The sequence below is a fragment of the Condylura cristata genome, unplaced genomic scaffold (assembly GCF_000260355.1).
Source record: "Condylura cristata isolate star-nosed mole 26May11 unplaced genomic scaffold, ConCri1.0 scaffold00001, whole genome shotgun sequence".
Taxonomy (NCBI): Eukaryota; Metazoa; Chordata; class Mammalia; order Eulipotyphla; family Talpidae; genus Condylura; species Condylura cristata.
In genome coordinates this window covers 10,805,780-10,826,689 of record NW_004567102.1, presented here as the reverse complement: position 1 = coordinate 10,826,689, position 20,910 = coordinate 10,805,780, and the positions used below count along the sequence as shown (strand labels likewise).

At 39.1% G+C, this 20,910-nt stretch overlaps 1 protein-coding gene across 1 annotated transcript; it reads right to left on the bottom strand.

Moving 5' to 3' along the window:
- Window positions 1–5,536: 5,536 nt before the first annotated feature.
- Window positions 5,537–20,521, bottom strand: SPATS1 (spermatogenesis associated, serine-rich 1). The gene is made up of 6 exons (XM_012723320.1): window positions 20,383–20,521; window positions 17,710–17,834; window positions 15,941–16,102; window positions 10,904–11,024; window positions 10,258–10,320; window positions 5,537–5,687 (listed from the first exon to the last, which is right to left on the bottom strand). Exons 1-6 carry the CDS (start codon window positions 20,463–20,465, stop codon window positions 5,660–5,662), a joined length of 582 nt encoding a protein of 193 aa, XP_012578774.1. The 5' UTR covers window positions 20,466–20,521; the 3' UTR covers window positions 5,537–5,659.
- Window positions 20,522–20,910: the final 389 nt, after the last annotated feature.

Genomic DNA, 20,910 nt, shown 5'->3' with positions numbered 1-20,910 from the left:
CTGATGTATGACTCTTGACAGCCATTTCTGTCTGTGAACCTGTCTTTGCAATGTCCCATTGTAGGATGTGTGACTATTCTCTCCTGCCCTCAACATCCACTGTGGTGCTGTGAGTACAGTCACACATACACACTCACATATACACAGGCCATTTCATTGATTGGATCAAAACTGAGCCCAGTAAGCCTCTTTCACAGGAATTTTGCTACTGGAACCTAGAAAAGGAATCTCTAATGTGTGACAACCAGGAGTTGTCAACCATCATATTTTGTGCCATGTAGACTAAGAAGGTGGGTTCCAGATGCTTTGAGAGAAATAGATAGGAGAGTATAGAGAAACAGAGGTGGGTCTTGACTGAGCCACTACTCCTTTCAGACCACCAGTCTCTGTCTCTCCCCTCTTCACACCTTAGTCCCAGCTGCATCGCTGTTTTTGTGTTCTGATTAGTTCCCCTTTACCAACACAATGCAAGTTTACCAACACAACTTTACCAGTTGTGTTGCTAATAAACAGGATTCCTAACAAATCCAGAAATTGGACCAGTCCTCCCTTAACAGTCCTTTCAAATCTTACATTCCAAGAGCCTGTTTATGACATCTTCTTCCTCCCCCTCAGGACTACCCCTACCCCAAATGTCATCTATGTGTCAACCAAAAAAAAAAAAAGTGTCTCTTCCTTAAAATACTTTACTACCACCTGCTGGAAAACTACCACAAAATATTCATGTTTTGAGAACAGGCCACTCTTATATAAGGAAGTTAGATCTACCATGTCTAAGATGTAAATTGTATCCCCTTTTCCCCAGGGACATGCGCTGTACAACCTGCCTCTATGGACAGCATCCTGAACATGCAGACTTAATGTCCCATTTCAGATTTCAAAAAATGCAACAGCATGTTAGTTCTGGGATGTCTAAAAACAGTGTCCTGTTGGCAGCGACCCCGTACAGCAAATGACTGGGCCTCAAACCTGAGCTCCAAAGGCAGAGCGAAAATGCATGTACCCTGGAGGAAAACTCCCGGGTGACCGGGTCTGGTTATGAGTGCCCAGAAAGAGACCTGTGTAGAGTCATGCCCCTCTGCTTCCAGAAGTAGATGATTAACAGTTAGTTGGTTAGAAAGAATCACTTTGTTCTGGACAGAAGGGATTGATAGATATGTACACTTAGGCCACCTGGCATCTAACAGTCTGTGTCAGGGTAGCAGGGTGTTACAATACAGAATAATTAATCATGTAGATAAGTGTAGTATGGTGTGCTTTGAAGTTACACATAATGCACTTAACATGGTATATAACGAGCACTGAAACAAAAAAAGATTCACTGCTTGCTGGACATAGCAGTCCCCTGTGTCTGATTTCCCTCACCATGTGTCCCGGGTCCCAAACTCACTAGAAGTCCACAGAGTCCCATAACCAAGAACACCTGGATTGACCATTCTCCTCTACCATATCATGCCAGCCTCACCAGCCAAATCTCAGGACCCTACAAGAGACAGTCTCCTACCCCAGGGTCTGCCAAGTATCTCTGGCAGGGCAGCAGTGAGGAGCCAGCAGGAATTCTACACACCCCAGTGCTAGTAATTCTTAATGTTATTGCTACCCATGGCTCATCATCTAAATTCACTTTAGTTTCACCTACTGGTATACAGTTTTTTCTTAGGAGTTTATCTTTACGGGTATTGTTTCTTGGGAGTTGCCTGTGTTCTGAGGTGAGGAAATGAACCAAAGAGAACTCAAAATTACCAATCTGGCCAATCATATCTAGACCCAGTAGCATAGGGCACCAGCTTGCTTGAGATGTACATTTCTCTCAGGAGGATTTTCTTTTCACATGCATATACCAGAACCCAGATCCATAGGCCACCTACCTCCTGGCCAAGTCCATCAATGTGTGCCACAGATTCCTCAAACTCTACTTCCCAAAATTGAATTCTCCCAAGAAAACCTCTACTTTTCAAGACTTCCTTATTTCTAGGAATAGCACAATCCTGTGAAAAGTGTACTTTGAAAATGGACAAACAGGCTGAAATCCAGTTTGCACACTGCTCACCAAGCCATAATCTGTGGAATTGTGTGCACCAAGAAGGTGTCTTCTGTAGGTATATGGATACCACATGGGCTACACGCAACCAGCCTACTGTTGCCATTTTTCCTTCCTCGATCCACCCATATTCAATTCATGCCCTTTTTACATTCTATACAGACCTCAAATCCATCTCCCTTTACTCCCTCTGCAATAAGTTGCCAGATTTGGCAAATAAGAAATACAGAACTCCCAGTTAAATTTGAACTTGAAAATAACAACAAAAAAATTAGTATAATTATGCCTTGTGCATCCATTCTGTCCTCCCTTTTTAAATAAGAGAACCCCAAATTTGACTCTAGTCTATTATGTCAACCAAAAAGAAGGTATTTCCCCACCAAATAAGCATACTCATGCTCACACTATAACAACTAAGTTTTCCCATTTGGCTTTTGTATTTGCTTTAGTCTCCCCAAAATTCACATGTGCACACATAGACACGCTAACCAAAGTGGGGGTGGGACTTTTCACCTCCCGGTTCTTAAACATGCCATGTAGATTTGAATAAGACTTCACCACTACGTACCACAGAGAACTTCAACGCCAGTGAAAAGTGTCCTGTTGTGCAAGAGACAGTGGGACTCTGAAACCCCAGAAGTTCAATCATTTAATAGTTCTCTTTAAAATCCTATCTACTCAGAGTCCCTCCCTGGTAGTACAGCAGGGTAAAGCACAGCACTATGAAGCTATCCGCAGTCACTGTAACACAAGTTTGATCCCCAGCCAGGGAGGTGACCCACATGGTATGGCAGACTTCTGTTCCACCCATTGCTCCCCTCGGTGGTGTATTTCAATAACTCTGCCTGTTCTGCTCCCCACTCTGTCTCTGGAATCCTCTCACCCCCCACACCTCATGCCTATACCCCAGTTCTTATATGCATAAATAAATCTTTTTTAAAAAATCCTATCTACTCAGGTTTAGAGTAGCATCTAAGAATTAGATAGCCCTTCTTAAAATCTAGAGAAATATTTTCAAACTATGATTTGGTTGTTTAATTATCTTTACTGGCTGGGACTCTTTCCCTCCAAAATACCATGGTACCTCCTGCCAGCAATTTCCTGCTCCACCAAGATAATTCCGTCTGGTTTTCCGTCTGGTTTCCCGTCTGGTGTAGTAGTTATCACTTTCGGCATGCATCAGGTAATCCCAAATGGAAATTCCTGCAGAACCTCTTTTTACTTCTAGCTTATGTCTTCCATTGTCCACTCACTCAGGTAGTTGCAGTAGTCTTCTTTTTCTATTTTATGTCATAGAAGCATGCAACAGTTTTCTTTCTAGAAGTCAATATATTTGAGAAAATCCAGAACAATTTCTTACTTTCCTTTTCTAAATTATTTGGCTATTATTTTCTTTTCTGGATTTTCTTCATAATAAGAGCAAACCTTGGGCTTCTGGGCAAAAGAATTAGTAGAGAGGTAGGCTGGTGCTAACCCACAGAGTGGCTGGGCAGAGTTGCTGGCAGTAGCTACTTGCTCTCACTAGTGAGTGTACATTGGCATGCCTGGAGTCAGTGTTTTGACAGGGAAAGAAAGCTTACCTCAATTTTTGGGGACTTCAGTCTTAACATAGACCCTAATTCTTTTTTCTACTTTGGAATTCTGGGGAGACCATATCCTGCAGCCCTCACTTGCCAACCAGTAGGATCTCTTTAGTGGAGGAGATTAGATCTGAAAATGGTAAATCATTAGCTTGACTGATGAGAGTCACAGCTTGACTGTCTAGGGTTGACTTTTGGTTTTCCTTTAAATGTTTACTTTTTGCCTTGGTTGATGAGAGAACCTACAGCTTGTGACTGGTGCCCACTGAGATTCACCCTGCTTGGCAATGAAGACAATCCTAAGGTGAGGAATGGATTACAGGGCAATAGTATTAACTACCTGGTGGAAATCCAGCCTTCATGGCTTTCCTGACATGTATCAAAGTAATAGTAGGGAAAAATTCCAAAAGGTATTAGTAAAAGAATCATTTTACCAAAAACAATGAGAGCTCACAAAATATCTACGTTTTAACATTGATTTGTGTACATCCTAAGAAAAGTAAAATGAATGGACTAGAATGGAAAGTGTAATGCATAGTAGTGTATTCAATGAATGTTAAATTCTCTGAATTTGTAATAGGTATTATATCCTTGACCTTAGGAGAGATGTACTAAAGTATGTAGACCTGTAGGAATAAATCATTATGATGTCTGCCACTATCTCTAAATAGTTCAGCAAAATAATCACAGTAGTAATAGGAGAAAGCATGTACAAATTTGGACAAATGTTAAAATACAGAATCTAGGTGAGGAATATGTTTATTGATTATACAGTTCTCACAATTTCCCCCTAAGGTTTAATGTTTTCAAAATATGAAGTCAAAAACTGTAAAGCTAGAGGATTCCTTATCAGAGTCAAATATTTGACTTGGAACCATCACACTGAGAGAATCAATTGACTGGAAAAGGCTTTGCAAAATATAGCATGCTTTGTAGGCCTGTTTCTGCTCAGGCCTGTCTTGAAATGTCCAGAGAACCTGTGGATAGAGGCAGGGAGTTAAAGGTTGTGTTCCAAGACCAAAAGTTCTTAACCAGCACATTCCAGTGGCAATACATGGCCTCAGCATCTGCCCAAGGACCACCTCAGGGCAACAAGAGACAATCACTCTGGGACTTCTCCCCATGTGAAGCCTCTCAAAAGCCTGCTCCTCTAGGCTCGCCTCCAGCTTTTATGTTATTTTCTGAGAGTTCTTTAACCCACCAGGAGGGAGTAAACTGTTTATCAAGGGGGCAGCTGCTCGCCAATGTTCAAGTTCTTCAACTTCTCTTATCTCATTCTTCAGCATTTTCTCCTTTTCCTTCACCCAGAAAGGCAAGCTGTAGAAGGAAAACAATACCTAAATTTGAGTCTCATGCAAAATTTATGAACACCTTCAGTAGACAAAGTACTATGTCTTCCACCAGCACAAACACCTCCAACACAGAAGACAAGTGTAAAAATAAAACACCGTATGAGTTGGGCACACACCTGTAAGCACCATCTGGCTTACAGGAGATGAGAAAGTGAGGAACAAGAGGCCATGATATTTCTACCCAGCTCTTGTGACTCCCACCCTCTCTCCTGAAGTACCCCAATGCTGCCTGGGCACATTCTCCTCGCCACCACTCCTTTCAAACTCCTTGCTGCTCAAACCTAGGAGTGGGTAACAGTTTCCCACTGCTAAGAGCCTAAGTGCTTTGCCCTCTCAGTCTGTCTACATACCTATAAACAGTCCCTTCATTACAAACAGTTCCTGCCTTTAGGACCGCGCTCTCCTCCCCCCCCACCCCCCATTGAGGATGGAGAATGCTTTCTATTTCTGCTGGAACCTTGGCTAATACAGACACTCTGTGCCTCCCCAGGTCTGTTGAGATATACTTTGTTGTTTGTTTTGTTTGCTTGTTTGTTCTAAAAGAATGGGTTTATTAGGAAAAGGAGAACGGTAAATAGAAAAGAAAAAAAAGAAGAAGAAAGTCACCTGCATAGACACAAGGGCAGTCTAGGGAGGAAAGCTGCTTTGCAAACAGAAGATATTTGTGAAAAGAAACACCTGCATAGTCACAGGCAGGCAGGGAAGCTTCCAGGTCTGTTGAGATTTGAAACAACATAAGTTAGGCTGTTTTCTTGGAGGTACCAGAAAGTATTCCTGTGATGTTAGGGATGAGCTGGAACAGAGAGATGGAGAATGTTTATATCTTTTGACAACAATGGGTTAAAGCGCAGCACTATGAAGTTATCCCCAGCAGCCACTATGAAGCTATCATAGAAGCTATCATAGTGGCTGACCCACATGGCATGGCAGACCTCTCCTGTCTCTCCGCTGCTCCCCTCAGCAGTGTGTTTCAGTAGATCTGCCTGTTCTGCTCCCCACTCTGTCTCTGGTGAATCCTCTCACCCTCTGAACCTCTGGCCTGTGCCCCAGTTCTTGTATACATCAAAGAATAAATCTCAAAAAAAAAAAAAAGAGAGAGAGAATGTATGTACTTTTAGCTCAAGCCCAGACAGGTGCTTCATATCTGGGGAAATGGGCTGGTAAACCTGCTAGGATAAGGATGCCCATGCAAGAAAGAAGAGGGGGTTACTGCATTAGTAAGTGATGGGCATCAAGGTGTATCATTTAAATCTGACAAACCAAGAGTAGAATCCCAAGTAAGAAAAGCAGAATAGGGCCCTCCATGGTGGCACAACGGGTTGAGGATCAAGGTGCAGCACTACGAAGCTCTCCGCAGCCCCTTTAGCACAAGTTTGATCCCCGGCCAGGAAGGTGACCCATATGGTGTCCCCTGGTGACCCATATGGTGTCCCCTGTCTCCTGTCTCCTGTACCTCCTGCTAATCCCCTCAGCAGTTACTTCTGCCTGTTCTGCTCTGCACTCTGTCTCTGGCCTGTACCTCAGTTCTGTATGTATAAACAAATAAACCTTTAAAAAAAGAGAGAAAGAGAGAAAGAAAAGCAGGCTAAAGAGCAATGTAGAAAGATTTTAAAATAAAAAGCCACTAGAATAAAAACACCAGCAGTCCTAAATATCAAAAGAAGTCATTTTTTAACTTTTGTTGAAGCAATCAGAGAAAATACTCATGCTAAATAGATAGTACATGATAAGTTTAACAAAATATTGTGACAGAATTGAAATAAAGTATCTGTCAAATCAATAATTGCATATGGCCTAATTCATCTATTAAAGAAAAAAATTTTGTTCACGAAGCAAAATCCAATTCTATGTTTAAAAGACTTTAGAACTAAAAGTGATTCAAATATCTTAAAAGAATGAGCAAAAATATGTTAGTCATGCAAACAAAACAGTGTAAGAGTTGTAATCCATTAAATTAGGCAAAAAAAGACATTTTATAATGCTAATGGATACAATTAGCAATAAAGATAGACACACTAATATTTAAATACTTTAACACACCAGTCCAGGCTAGGTCAAGCAGATAAAAATGAGTAAGGAAATACAGGGAGAAAACAGCACAATCCTTAAGATAAATCCTCTGGATATGTATCTAGCTTTGCATCCTAGTGAAATAGAATGCACTTTCAAAGGTGGAAACTGTCCCTAAATCTAGTAAGTTACAAGGAAAAATTTGATAAGTTCCAAAAGATAAAAATAAAAAACCAGTATTTTCTGACCACAGGGTGATAAAAGTAAAGCTGAATTTCAAAATAACCAAAGATCTCTTCCACCTGGAAGAATTTTAAATCTTTCTAGTTAAATAATTTTTCAGTCAAAAGTCATGAATACAAACTACGTAATTTATTGTTTATATTTTATAACTACAGAATTTTTTTTTAAACAGGTATAACATATCTATTAGGTACATTTTAGCTAGTCATTTAAGGTATTTTTGACTTATCCATGGTTGGAAATAGAATGTTAAAAATTTCCTACAAGTACTGTATTATTGTCAATATCACATTTCAGTTCTATTTATTTTACTATATATGTTGATATTCCATCATCTTGCGCATAAATATTAATAAGTGTTAGATCTTTTTGTTGCATTAAGCTCTTAACCATTACTTAGTGTCCTTCCATGTCCCTCCTTACCCTTTTTAACTGGCAGTCTCTTTTGCCTGCTGTAAGTATAACTATACCTAACTATACTTCTATGACTCCTACCTCTCTGCCATGTCGCTTTTCCTTGCAAAAACAGCAATCCTGTGTCATTATTCAGGGACTGTTGTTTTTTAGCCATATATGATTTTGCTGTATATGTGGAAAGGAGGTAAACCCAGCATCCTTACTCTTCTAACATATTGCTGGGACTCAGCCATTAAAACTTTGACAGGGATTACATTGAATAGATTACTTTGTATAGTATAGACATTTTAACAGTACTAATTTTTCTAATTTGTGAACACAGTATATCTTTCCACTTATTTATGTCTTCTAAAATTTCTGTCATATATGCTTTATAGTTGTCAGTGTACAGATTCTTCACCTGGATTATATTTATTCAAAATTGTATCATTTTTAAAGCTATTGCAAATGGTATTGTTTTCTTAATTTTTTCCAGATAGTTTGTTGCTAGTATATAGATATGCAACTTATTTGGATATGTTAATTTTGTGTCTTGCATTTTTACTGATTTTGTGTATTTAACAGATTTTTTCTTTATTCTTTTGTTTGTTCTTTAAGATATTTTGTATCTTTTATATATATATATAGGCCCTCCCTGGTGACACAGCAGGTTAAAGCATAGCACTAAGAAGCTAAAGCCACTTAAGCATGAGTTCGATCCCCACCCTGGAGATGACCCACATGGCACAGCAGACCTCTCCTGACCCGCCCGCTGCTGCCCTCAGCAGTGTATTTCATCAGCCGGCCTGTCCTGCTCCCTACTCTGTCTCTGGTGAATCTTCTCACTACCCTTGTACCTCTGGCCTGTATGCATAAATAAATAAATCTTTTTTAAAAAAAAGATATTCTATATATAATGTGATATCATATGCCAGTATAGACAATTTTCCTTCTTTTTCATATGGATTCCTTGTATTTCTTTCTTATCGCATTCTCTGGCTACAACTTCCAATATTATGTTGAATAAAAATGGTAAAAGTAGGCATCTTTTCTATTCCTGATCATACAGTAAATCTTTCAGCTTTTCAATATTGAGTATGATGTTAGTTGTATGCTTATGACATATGGTCTTTATTATGATGAGATATATTGCCTCTATACCTACCTTGTAAGTAATTTCTACTTTCATATCATTGTGATCACAAAAATGCTTGATATGATTTCTGTCTTCTTGAATTTATTAAGACTTGTCACCTGGCAATTACTATTATTTTAAAATAGCATTTATAAAAAGTGTACAGTACAGACAAGAGAGGCCTTAATTACATGTGTTAAAAAATAATGTATCATAATGTACCAGGTACAGGTTTCATGGACTCCGCCCGCACTCCAGATACTGGAACTACAAATCCCATCAATACCACAAATCCCATCAATACCAAGGAGAAGCACACTGGGACTTGAGGGTGGAGCTGAGCAGCCAGGTTGGGATAAAACCGGACATGTGGGCTCCAGGGTTCTTTTGGCCTGGTGGTTCACAGCTGGTCACTTGATTCTTGATCAGCTTTCAGTGCGCTATTGGAGTCCAAGTCAGCAGAACTTGTAGGATTCTAGTTAACTTGTATTTCTCTCTCTCTCTCTTCCTGGGTTGTTCCTTTTCCTTTCCCCTTGTAAGTAAACCCATTATTGAACATTTTTGTGTGTCTTCAAAGTACTACTGAATCTTAAGTGCATAGGTGAGGACCCAACCACAGGCAACCCAGTTCACATTAGGTTGCCCTGTAACAACAATGAAAGTATTAAAGCTCTCAATTTTGAAATGGAAGACTTTTTTTCCCAAGAAGCTTCAGAGTTTGGTCTCCCCACTGAACCCTGGCAGATCAGAGTTTAGAATACTTGGCCATTCTATCCATACTTAGGTAAAACAGTTTCCTATTAGAAAGTAAAATTGTTTATACCAACACATAACACCTTCTAGGTCATATCCCTCTTTGGGAAAATAAATGAGTTTCAGAATGGGGCTGAACAAAAATATGAGATCCAAGGACTGACCCTTCAAGTAAGAAATACTTCTGTGGCGGAGCCTCCCCCGCAGGGGTTAAAGTCTCAGCGCCAGATCCACCTGTTCTGCTTTCCACTCTGTCTCTGGTGAATCTTCTCACCCCCTGCACCTTGCTGATGCCCCAGTTCTTGTACGCATAAATAAAAATAAACCTTGAAGAAAAAAAAAAGAAATATTCTACTGGCATTCTCTTTGCCTCTCAAGTTCTAACCATCTTCCATTCTCACTTGAGAATGTGTCTTTCTTGTACGACAAAATCTCACTCTTCAGAAAGAGAAGACATGTCTTTTAGCTCCATGGAAGCCCCGAGTCTTCCCTTCAGGGCATAGCTACTTGCAAGGCACAGCACCCAGTAGCCTGTAATCACTTTGGTTGAGGATGTGAGCAGCCTTCTGCCACTCTACAGTTGCCTCCAAGGTCTCACCAAAAACCTTCTAAACAAACTGCCCAACCCACTGAAAAAGTCCCTTTGTATTGGCAGTCTATGAACTCCTCCATAAAAGAAAACAAAAAGTTATTGATAATTTCATAGGTAGGAGAATATATAACATGGAACATGGTGGGTAAACTCACCTAGGAATCTGTGGAAGAGGCTCAAGTGGAATAAATGTATCAAATTTCTTTTCAAAAGGCACTCTGAAAAACAAAAAGGCACCCAAAAAATGATGACTTCTACAGCCAAAAAAAAAAAAAGTACATTATTGTGTACAATAAAATGTTTATTTTCTGGTTTTTATTGTCACATGTGGACTTTATAACTGTAAAGGCATAATTCTTATATTTTTATCATTTTTTGTAAACATTAAATCAAACATGAATAATTTTTAAACAGTACTTTAATGTAATATACCAACTATTTTTCTTTTAATTTAATGACCTTCCCTTTCCCATCAATTGCTTTGGTCTAGATTTAAGCTCTAAATATAAGTCAACCAAGCAGTATTCACTAACCAACAATATTATTTGGTGAAAAGTCTTTAGATCTATGGCAGTAACAACAGAAGCAAAATTAACAACTGCATTTTTATAGCCAAGATCCTATGTTTACTTTCACTTATACACTCATATACACTAATATAGTAGATAGGGAATTTTTTAGGCATTTTTACAAACTATATCTTGTTGGGGTCTACCTCATGTAAAATAGTATTTTTACATAGTAAAGAGATATACAATCTTTTAAAGTTAACTAAATAATCCAGTATTAATATATGCTTACACTGAAAAATTCACTGGTGGAAGTGTTGACCCTGCTTTGTGGAAGTCTTTACTCTGTTCTGGGTACATATACGGATTATCTCCTGGTGTTAATTTTGGGATTCCATTCCTGGGATCAATATCTATAAAAGATGTTTAAAAACAAAAACCATCAAAAGTGCCGAAGATGATTTACAGATGTGCTTTAAGTATTAAGATGATAATGGAAATAGAATGATTTAGGGTTTTTATTTTGATAACAGATGTCTTAAACTTTTGTGATCATCTTGCTTTGAGGAGAGGAAGAAAAAATTGTGAGCCAATATTTGGGACATTTTCGAAAAGGTGTTGTTATGATTACCTCACCCTGGAAAAGAATAACAGGTTTGGAGGAAATGTTTTGGTTTGTAAATGATCACTGATCTGAGGGGGATGGGAAGGAAAGGAGAGGGATCAAAATGGACGGAAAGAGCACAAGGGACCATAGTGATGGTTCTCAGGAGACTGGGTGGTGGGAGATTTACAGAGACTACACCAGAAGGGAGTAATCAAATACTGTCCAAAAACAACAATGTAAGAAAATTTAAAAATTATTTTAAAAAGAAAATGAGGCCCTCCCTGGTGGTGCAGCAGGTTAACGTGCAACACTGTTCTGGCCTATACCCAGTTCTGTATGCAGAAATAAATAAATCTTTTTTTTAAAAAAAAAAAAAGATCAGTGAATCAGAGGCATCTGCAATGATGAGCAAGAATTCTGACTTGAAATCTTTTCATTCCTGAGCCTTCATGTACTTTGAGTCCCTACATGCCATAAAGCTCTGGAAGCCATTGTAATGCGGCTCTGACTGCCGGGTGATCAGGAAGAACTCAGCTAATGAGAGTCCTGTTCCTCATGCTTCAGCAATTGGGGCCACTTAGCAACAGGAAGTCTACCTAGTGGTGAAGAGGAATCTGGAGAACGCCAGCACTGCCAAGCACATGCTCAGCCCCTTCAAATGCCCCAGAACAAGAAACTGATCACATGAGCTCAGAAGGCTCATCCTGGCACAGATGGTCGGATGGTCGTGTAAACCTGCCCTCCGACTCCAGGTGCGCCTCCTGCCTCCTAAGAGAACAACATGGACTGAGAGTAGCCAGCTGAGTATCAGAGCAGGGCTGAGTGGCTGGAGGCACAACCTTTTTTTGCCCACACACCCAAGACGCAAGCCTTTTTTTTCATATATGAAGTACAAGCCAGAGGTGCCCCAGAATTGGGGTACAAGCCAGAGGTTCCCCGGGCAGTGAGAGGATTCACCCAAGACAGAGCAGGGAGCAGAAGAGGCAGATCGAGGAAGTACACTGCTGAGGGGAGCAGCAGATGAGACAGGGCAGGTCTGCTGCGCCATGTGGGTCACCTCCCTGGCTGGGGATCAAACTCGCACTGAGGCAGCTGCAGCTAGCTTGCAATGCTGTGTCCTAACTCACTGCACCACCAGGAAGGGCCCACACAGGTCTTTTTTAAAAAAACAAAAAACTTATTTTGATATTACTCAACTGTACCTCCAATATACAAGCCAAAGGGAAAGCTGGGGAAGATTTTTGCTAAGTTGTTTCCTACCTGCCCACATTCTGACTAGCAGAAAAGCACTCTGCACAGGTAGGTGGTAATACTTGAGCTACTGGAGTGTTTAATTTTTGATGTTTCTCTTGCCGAAGCCTTTTCAGTAGGTAAGATTCTTCATCTCAAGTTTTTATTAGCTCTTTAGGGTAGCAGCAATTACACCCAGTGCCTGCTGGGTAGGGTGTGATGAAGAGTCAAAGCAAGGAGAGAGGCATGATCCTATTTTTAAATCCCACAGCAGGGAACTGTCAGGTAAGATCAGCTGACAGCAAGAGGGTAGTGAGAGGGGTTTGGCCTTCAGAGCAGTCATGCCTGAGTGCAGACCCTTTTCTGCAATTTCTAGTTCTGTGACCATTAGCTATTTCTCTAACTTCCCTCAGCCTTCATAGCCTTGAAACTGTTTATTTCAAATGTCCCCTTCACAGTATTACTGTGAGTACTAAATGATAATAATCTGTGCACACAATTGTCATTCAAGAAATGGCAGCTACTAGCAATGGGAACTAGCCTAATACTACCTATATCACAATTTTTGTAAGTCTGGGTAATATAATTGCCATCGAGCTAAGGTATAAAAGGAATAACATCTAGTTGAAAAAATGACACATGAATACTAGGAAATTAAGCAGTACTATATAAGGTGGTTCATCCCATATACTGTAAAATGGTAGTTATAAGATTTTAGCATACCTAAGAACCACCTAAGCAGCTTGTTAAAATACAGCTTCCTGGGCCTCCCTGGTGGCACAGGAGTTAAAGACAAGTATCACCAGCCACTACAGCATGAGTTCGATCCCCAGCCAGGGAGTTGACCCTCACGGCACAGCAGACCTCTCCTGTCCCATCTGCTGCTCCCCTCAGCAGTGTATTTCAGTGGATCTGCCTGTTTTGCTCCCCACTTTGTCTCTGGTGAATCCTTTCACACACACACTGTGCCCCCCCACCCCCGACACACACACACACCTCTGGCCTACACCCTGTTCTTGTATGCATAAATAAATCTTTAAAAACAAGATTAAAAAAAAAATACCCAGGAGAGTCACAACCCAAGAAATTCTGTTTCAGAAAGTCTCAAATAGTTCTCACAACCAGCATATTTTTTACAAGCTCTCCTGCTGATTATAACATAAGTGATCTGGGAACAGCACATAGTTTTATGTTATAGAAGGACTCACAAGATACTGTCAGCAAGTAGGAAAAAAAAATGATGACTTGTGTATAAGATTTTTTAAATAAAATTCTCCCAGCACCACCTCTAAGATAATATTTGTTTAAGGTACTAAGTATAATAAGAAATCTTGTTGTAATTTCTTAATATCCTACAAAAAAACAAATAACCTTCAAAAGTGCTGGTCCCTGGGTACCTTATCTAACAGATCCATTAACACATGAGCAGTTCTAAAGCTTGTTTATGCTTTCAGATAAATGTCCAGTTATGGATAGAAAGCAGATTCAGGAAGTAGAAAATGGGATACACTCGTTAAAATCAAATAACTATAGGAAAGAACAAACTGTCCACCAAATAATGTACTCTGCCCCACATTTTCCCACCCCAATGCAGTTAGGTAACCCCATGTTCTAACCAGTAAGTTGTGAGCAGGACTGTGTGTGCTGCTTCCAGGAAGAAGCACTTAAGAGCTAATATGTAAGCTTCTAGCACTTTCTCTTTCTCTCACTATACATTAGTCACATATTGAGATGCAGAAGTCACAAGGAAAAGCAAAAGGGATCCTTGAGTCTGTTTAGAAGGAAGCAGCCCTGGAGAGGTAATGGATCCACAGTGGATTTTGCAAAAGAAAGTAAAATTTTAATCAGGAGGTTTCAGAGATTGTTTATTACTGCAACAGAATCCATCTTATTTGAACTAGTATAATATGCTATCCTGTAGTGATGAGTTATATGATAAAAAAATTATACTCAGGTCTATTTATCCTGCAACTTGTAACCAAAGAGACAACATTTTGTTCTTTCTATGGCAAAGAATTAGGCTTTTAGGGTACTCCACCAATGTCCTGATGGTAGCTGATGGTTTGCATCAACCATTAGATATATTTTGTTTTTCTAAAATGAATGTGTCGAATTCCAGTTCCAAATGGCAGCTGACCAACCGTTCATTATGTTTGAGAAATAATGGGGCAGGGGACAGACAATGTCATGAAAGAAATGCCCAGTATCAAAGTTAACAGTACTAAATAATGCAATGAGATGAAGAACAGAAAGAGACAAACCATTGCATTTGATGGTTAAAAAGTCATTGCACAATGGGACTATGGTGATGGCACACAGGTAAACTGGTGATGAAAAGTCCACGGGGATTACAACTGAGATGGAAAAAAACTGAGGCACAAAATGATGGAAAAATACAATATTATATTAAATAAATAAATAAATAAAAGTCATCGCACATCGCCACCTAGGAAGTAATCACACTAAGCGTATAGGTCCAATTGTGAGTTGCAGGAAATGCACAGGACAGAGGCACCTGTTCAATGGTTCAAGTGATGTAATAGGCTAAATCCTGACTGTGGTAAACTCTATAGGACAAATGAACAAATTGTGCGGGAAAACGGGGACAGGAAGACTTAAATATTACAAGAAATTGAACAAGACAGTTTAATTGCTAGTTGTGTGTTTTCTTTGAATCCTTTCTCAAATAAAATGAAGATATTTAAAAATATGACATGTGAGACAATTAGATACTTGAAGAATGTTCATTTGATGAGATTAAGTAATTATAGTTGATTTTTTTTAAAGATTTACTTATTTATGCATACAGAACTAGGATACAGGCCAGAAGTGCAGGGGCGGTGAGAAGATTCACCAGAGACAAAGTGGGGAGCAGAACAGGCAGATTTACAAAGTACACTGCTGAGGGGAGCAGTGGGCAGGTCAGGAGAGGTCTGCTGTGCCATGTGGGCCACCTTCCTGGCTGGGAATCAAACTTGTGCTAAAGTGGCTTAATCTTCACAGTGCTGTTTTTTAATCTGCTGCACCCCAGGGAGGGCCCCATGTCAATTATCTTTAATTAAATAAGCTACAAAATAGCAACATTAACATGTACTTCAAGCTAAAGTTGATAGGATGTAACAGAGCATATAAGGTACAATTTAAATGCATGTGATGGGCAGCATCTAATTGAAACAAATTATTTTCTTTGGACTTCAATGAGGTTTTCTATTAATAAGTATTTGAGAGAACTTATCTGCTGATTTAAATGTCACATTAGCATTTTTTGAAATTCAGAGAAAAATAAAAATATGGATCAGCATATGCTGTGAATTCTGTGCCAAAAAGCACAGCTTGCCAACCATCCCCTACACTTTTCTATCTTCCCGGCTGCTCTCGGGTGGTATGGAGACTCCCAGGGCCGCCCTCAGCTGTGGCATGATGGGTCTGCTGAATCACAATGCAAGAATATTCTCAGGCACCGGCAATCAAGGGGCAGGAGGGAAATAGTACCATATTTCTTCCTTCCAAAGCACTTGTCCACAGTCCTCTCTGATAGAGACCTCCTATTGCCGAGAAAAAGTCCGCTAAAGAAGCACTGCTTGCCAACATGGTAGGTGTGGAGATTACTGCTGAACCTCGGGTAAAATGTCCACTCAGGACGCTGCCCATCTTCTGTAAAATGTCATAAATCCTTCATTAGCACCTCCCAGACTCATCATGCAACTGGATGACAAATGTTGTGAAACTCCCCAGGAATGATTATCCAACTACAACCTTATCAACGTGTATACTTTCTTGGTTCTACGTGGGGGCAGTGTTAACCTCTGGGAAACTAAGTACAAAAGGGAAGGAGGAAAGTGGGGAGAAAGTTATCTAAAAGTTCTCTTCTGTGCATTTCCCTTTTTTACTTCTCTAAAAACAAAGCCCATTTTATGGTTGACAGTGATATATGAGTTGGGAAGCTGGAAGGCAGTTCTACAAGTGCCTATAACTCATTCTTCACTCTGATAAGTTAGTCAAAGAATAGAATGCACAGCAGGAATCCATGGGGTCCTCACTGGAGGGAATGTGGGGTTGACAGCAACACAGGCACATCACACATTAGTGTGACACTGACAAGAGAAGACATGTGACAGTGGCTGCTCAGTCACCTCAGCAAGTCACTAGACCTCTCTCAATGTCTCTGGGTTTCATTTGATTTTTTTCACACAAAATTGCTAAAGTGATTTTAAATAATGAGAGACCTAACAGCTCGAGGGTTGCTTGAGAAACTTAGGCTCTACAGTGGCCAAGAAGGAACACGGGATTTGGAAGCAGGCAAGTTTGGATTTTAATCCCATTGCTCTGCTTCCTAGCTCTGAGTACTTGAGTCTCTGAGCCTTGTGTGTCCAATGGGTAAGTCTACGTTCACCATATAGAGCTATATGGATTGACACAGAAAGAAGCCCATGATCTATTTATTTCCTTATAAATTTATCTACTTATTTATTGATTTATAAACTGTATGAAAACAGTTTATAATACTTTCCTGTAGCAAAAATTTGGTTGTTTACACAACCCAAATATATATATGGACCTATGTACGGATTATATAATCTATATAATTATGACTATATATATAATATATATAACTCTATATAAGTTATATAATTATATATATGTTATATATATGTTATATAGTTATATATATGTGATATATATAACTATATAATTATATATCATATGCAATGACCCAAATATATGTGATATGTGCTGTATAGATGTGTACAACATATATATATAATAATATGTGTGTTACATGTGATATATGATATAAAAATATGTAAATATAGTGTGAATAATATATTTTATTTTATGTATGCTTATAATATATGATATATTGTGTATATGGTATATTATGTGCTTATTCTATATATTAGCTATACTATATATGTGTGATTATATTGCATGTTATAGGTTATATTATATATATTGTGTGTATATTATATGTGTGGGTTATAGTATATATGTAGTGTACATACACATATACACTTCAAAATTCTAGAGGAATATTTCACTGGACCCTTATTTACTGAAGAATGTAAATGTGGGTTTTTACAGAAACACATTTGTTTTGATAAACATACAGCTCTAGCTCCCCAGCAGAGTTGTGTGAATTAGAGATGAAGAATGTCAAAGCCTCACACGTGGTGGGTCTCCAATGGATGGCAGACTTCTGAAAGGACCCTGAAAGGACCCTGGCGTGGAGGCACGTGGAGGAGGATTTCTGGCTTACTCACTTGTCAACAACTTAAGCAGGCTAAATTCCTCAGGATTTTTATCCTTTGGGACTTCAGGAAATGAGATTGCAGAGGAGTGACCAGAATGTGAGGAGGAACACCTCACATCCAATTCTGCAGCAGGGCTAGGGAAGAAGCAAAAGGATTATTTTTTTTTCAAAGCTTAAATTGGTAGTCAGAACCTGATTTCTATCTTGCTCTAGAATTGCCCTCACTGATAAAAAGAACTAGACTCACTTCTCTAAAAATGTTCATGAGCATATGATTTTTTATTCATAATGTGAGAGGACTGAAGCATATTCAAGAGATGCATGCTTGCAAAAATACCTTGACAATTTCTCAAAAGTTACACAGACTTACCATACCACTAGCCATTCCGGCTGAGGAATACACCCAAAAGAATTGAAAACAAAGACTAAAACAGATACTTGAGCTATGAATGTTCATTGCAACATTATTCATAATAGCCAAATGGTGGGAACAACTTAAATGTCCTTCATCAGATGATGAAGGACAAAACATCATATATATCCACAATAGAATATTATTCACATATAAGAAGGAATGAAGTTCTGATATGTGTAACATGAACAGACTGAAAACACTATGTAAAGTGACATTGCCAATAGAAGAGGACAAACATTGCATGATTCCAGTTATATGAAATATCTAGAATAGGTAAACTCATACAGACAGAGTGTAGACCAGCATACTACAGGTTGTGAAGAGGGAGGTGAGAAATTATTGCTTAATGGGCACAATGTTTCAGCTTGGGGTGATTAAAATATTTTGAAAATTGTTAATACTGATAATCGTACAACATCATGAATATGATGACCTAAACCCAGATCACCTCACTCCAGAATCCATTTTCTTGCCTGACATGCCATGCTACCTCTCCGTCGGTTGGCATCCTGGTGAGGATTTACCCCAACACTTACAGCTTGACACTGAACATATCTACTCAGGGTCAGAGCTGGATTTGCAATCTTGCTCTAGATTATGTTGCCTAAAAATCATAAAGAACCTAGTTCAACAACTCACGATCTTGTATAGCTTAGTCTCCAGCTTCCTAAATAGAATAAACATACCTGAACATTGATGCCTGTACATTTTTGTGGCATGCAGCTAGAGAAAAAAATGTAATACCTCAGTAACCCCAGTTCAGAGCACTCTCACATTGGTGAAATATGACCCTCCTAAATCTTTATTTTAAATATTATGTTAAAATCTCCTAAATCCTTCTTTAATGTTGTTGAGCAAACTGCAGAAAAGATCGCAAGGGTAGAGGAATCTTTCCAAAGAATTTTAGAAGTATTCACCTTCACCAACATGTATTCTTTATGTCTGGCTTCTTTCATTAACTCAACAAACATTTATACACTTTTTGGCAGGCACTGTTCTAGAAACTGGGAGTCCAGAGCCACTGCTTTCAGGAGTTTTTGTGTTTACTGACACATTAACAGATGATTCTGGAAGAGTGGGTGAGGGCAGAGTAGGGAAAAGCAGATTTTACAAAAGAGTAGTTTAATATGTCTTTACTGTATAAAATAAATATATACGTATGTTTCTAAGAAAAAGTAGAAGATATTTTGTGCATATAAAAAATCCATCAGGGCTCTCCCTGGTGGCACAACAGGTTAAAGCACCACATTATGAAGCTCTCCGAAGCCACTGCAGCATAAGTTCAATCCCCGGCCAGGGAGCTGACCCACCCGGTGTGGCAGACCTCTCCTGACCAGCCCACTGCTCCCCTCAGCAGTGTACCTTATCAATCTGCCTGTTGTGCTCCCCACTCTGTCTCTGGTGAACCCTCTCACCCACCACACCTCTGGCCTGTACCCCAGTTCTGTATGCATGAATAAATCTTTTTTTAAATGCATCTAAGTGGTAATACTTGTTCTCTACATGGGTTATTGAATTCTTAATTTTTTTCTTTTTCTTTTTTTTATTATATTAGTTTGTTTTTACATATTTTTGTGCATTTTTCCATCTCAGGGATTCTTAATTTTAATAAGAATTAGTTTATATATTTTTAGATCTATAATGAATTGAAAATACTTTCATTACAACAAAAATTATTAGAAAAATTTTTTCAAAAGTTTTTACTAAAAAAGAAATATAAACAGCAAAAATGACATACAAATACAGCCTTATAAATAATGATAAGACCAACAATCACAAGAAAATAAAACATTAGCAGTCCTTCTCTCACACTCCCCAGAAGCCACATTAGTATCCCTTTCCCAGAGATTCTGACTCTGAATCGTATGATGATCACTTCTTTGCTTTTCTGTAAGATTTACCACCTACCTATGTACATAGGCATGCATGTATATATTCTAAAAATACATAGTTTAGTTTTGCCTGCTTTTGAACTTTAGGCTAGTAACATTTTCACAGCACTTAGTACATGAGAGGGTATCTTTAATCACTTTACATGCCATAACTCATTTAATCCTCAGAACTATCCTATAAAATAATGCCCCCAATTCACAGATAAGAAAAAGCCCAAGGAGATGAAGAATTTTGCCCAGGCTCATGCAGAGAGAAGGGGCAGAACTGGGATCTGAATTAAGGCCACCTCACTCCAGAACCGACATGCCATGTTACCTCTCCAATTGTCAGCTTTCTGGTGAGGATTTACCCCATCACTTCTGGATGTTTACTTACTCAAGGAGAACAGATTTCCTGCCTGGGCTTGAAGGCTTTCTGACGCTTAGGTCTGTTTCAACAGAAGACGAGGAGCTAACCATTCTGCCAGAGGATGCTGTATTTGCAAAGCATTCTTTAGATTCTAGAAAATCGTTGCGTTTAGTTCCTGCAACACACAGATATCACCATTCGATTATAGTTATGAAAATACCTTCCATCTTGTTCCCTAAATATACATATTTTTAAATAATACAGTAATTTATTTTTACATAATTTTGTGCATTTTTCCATCTCAATTGTAATCCCCGTGGGCTTTCCATCATCAAATCACCCGTGTGCCATCACCATAGTCCAGTGCATTTCCTTCCCCCCACCGTTTTTGATCCCATTCCCCACTCCACCCCCATAAAATGTCTCTGGTATATAGCTGTTCATCATTATTATTTTCTTGCCTGGTCCATTATACTCCTGCTATGAGTGAAACCATCCGGTATTTTTCCTTTTTTCTCTGGCTTATTTCACTAAGCATGATCTTTTCCAGCTCCA

What these genes read in the sequence shown, in the direction of transcription:
- SPATS1 (XM_012723320.1), bottom strand. Translation starts at nt 20,465, where the DNA reads ATGGTTAGCTCCTCGTCTTCTGTTGAAACAGACCTAAGCGTCAGAAAG. An exon ending in CTTTGGAAGGAAGAAATATG is followed by an intron (nt 11,025 to 15,940) that starts GTACTATTTCCC and finishes CATCTTTTATAG; the next exon opens with ATATTGATCCCAGGAATGGA. An exon ending in CCACCAGTGAATTTTTCAGT is followed by an intron (nt 10,321 to 10,903) that starts GTAAGCATATAT and finishes TTTGTTTTTCAG; the next exon opens with AGTGCCTTTTGAAAAGAAAT.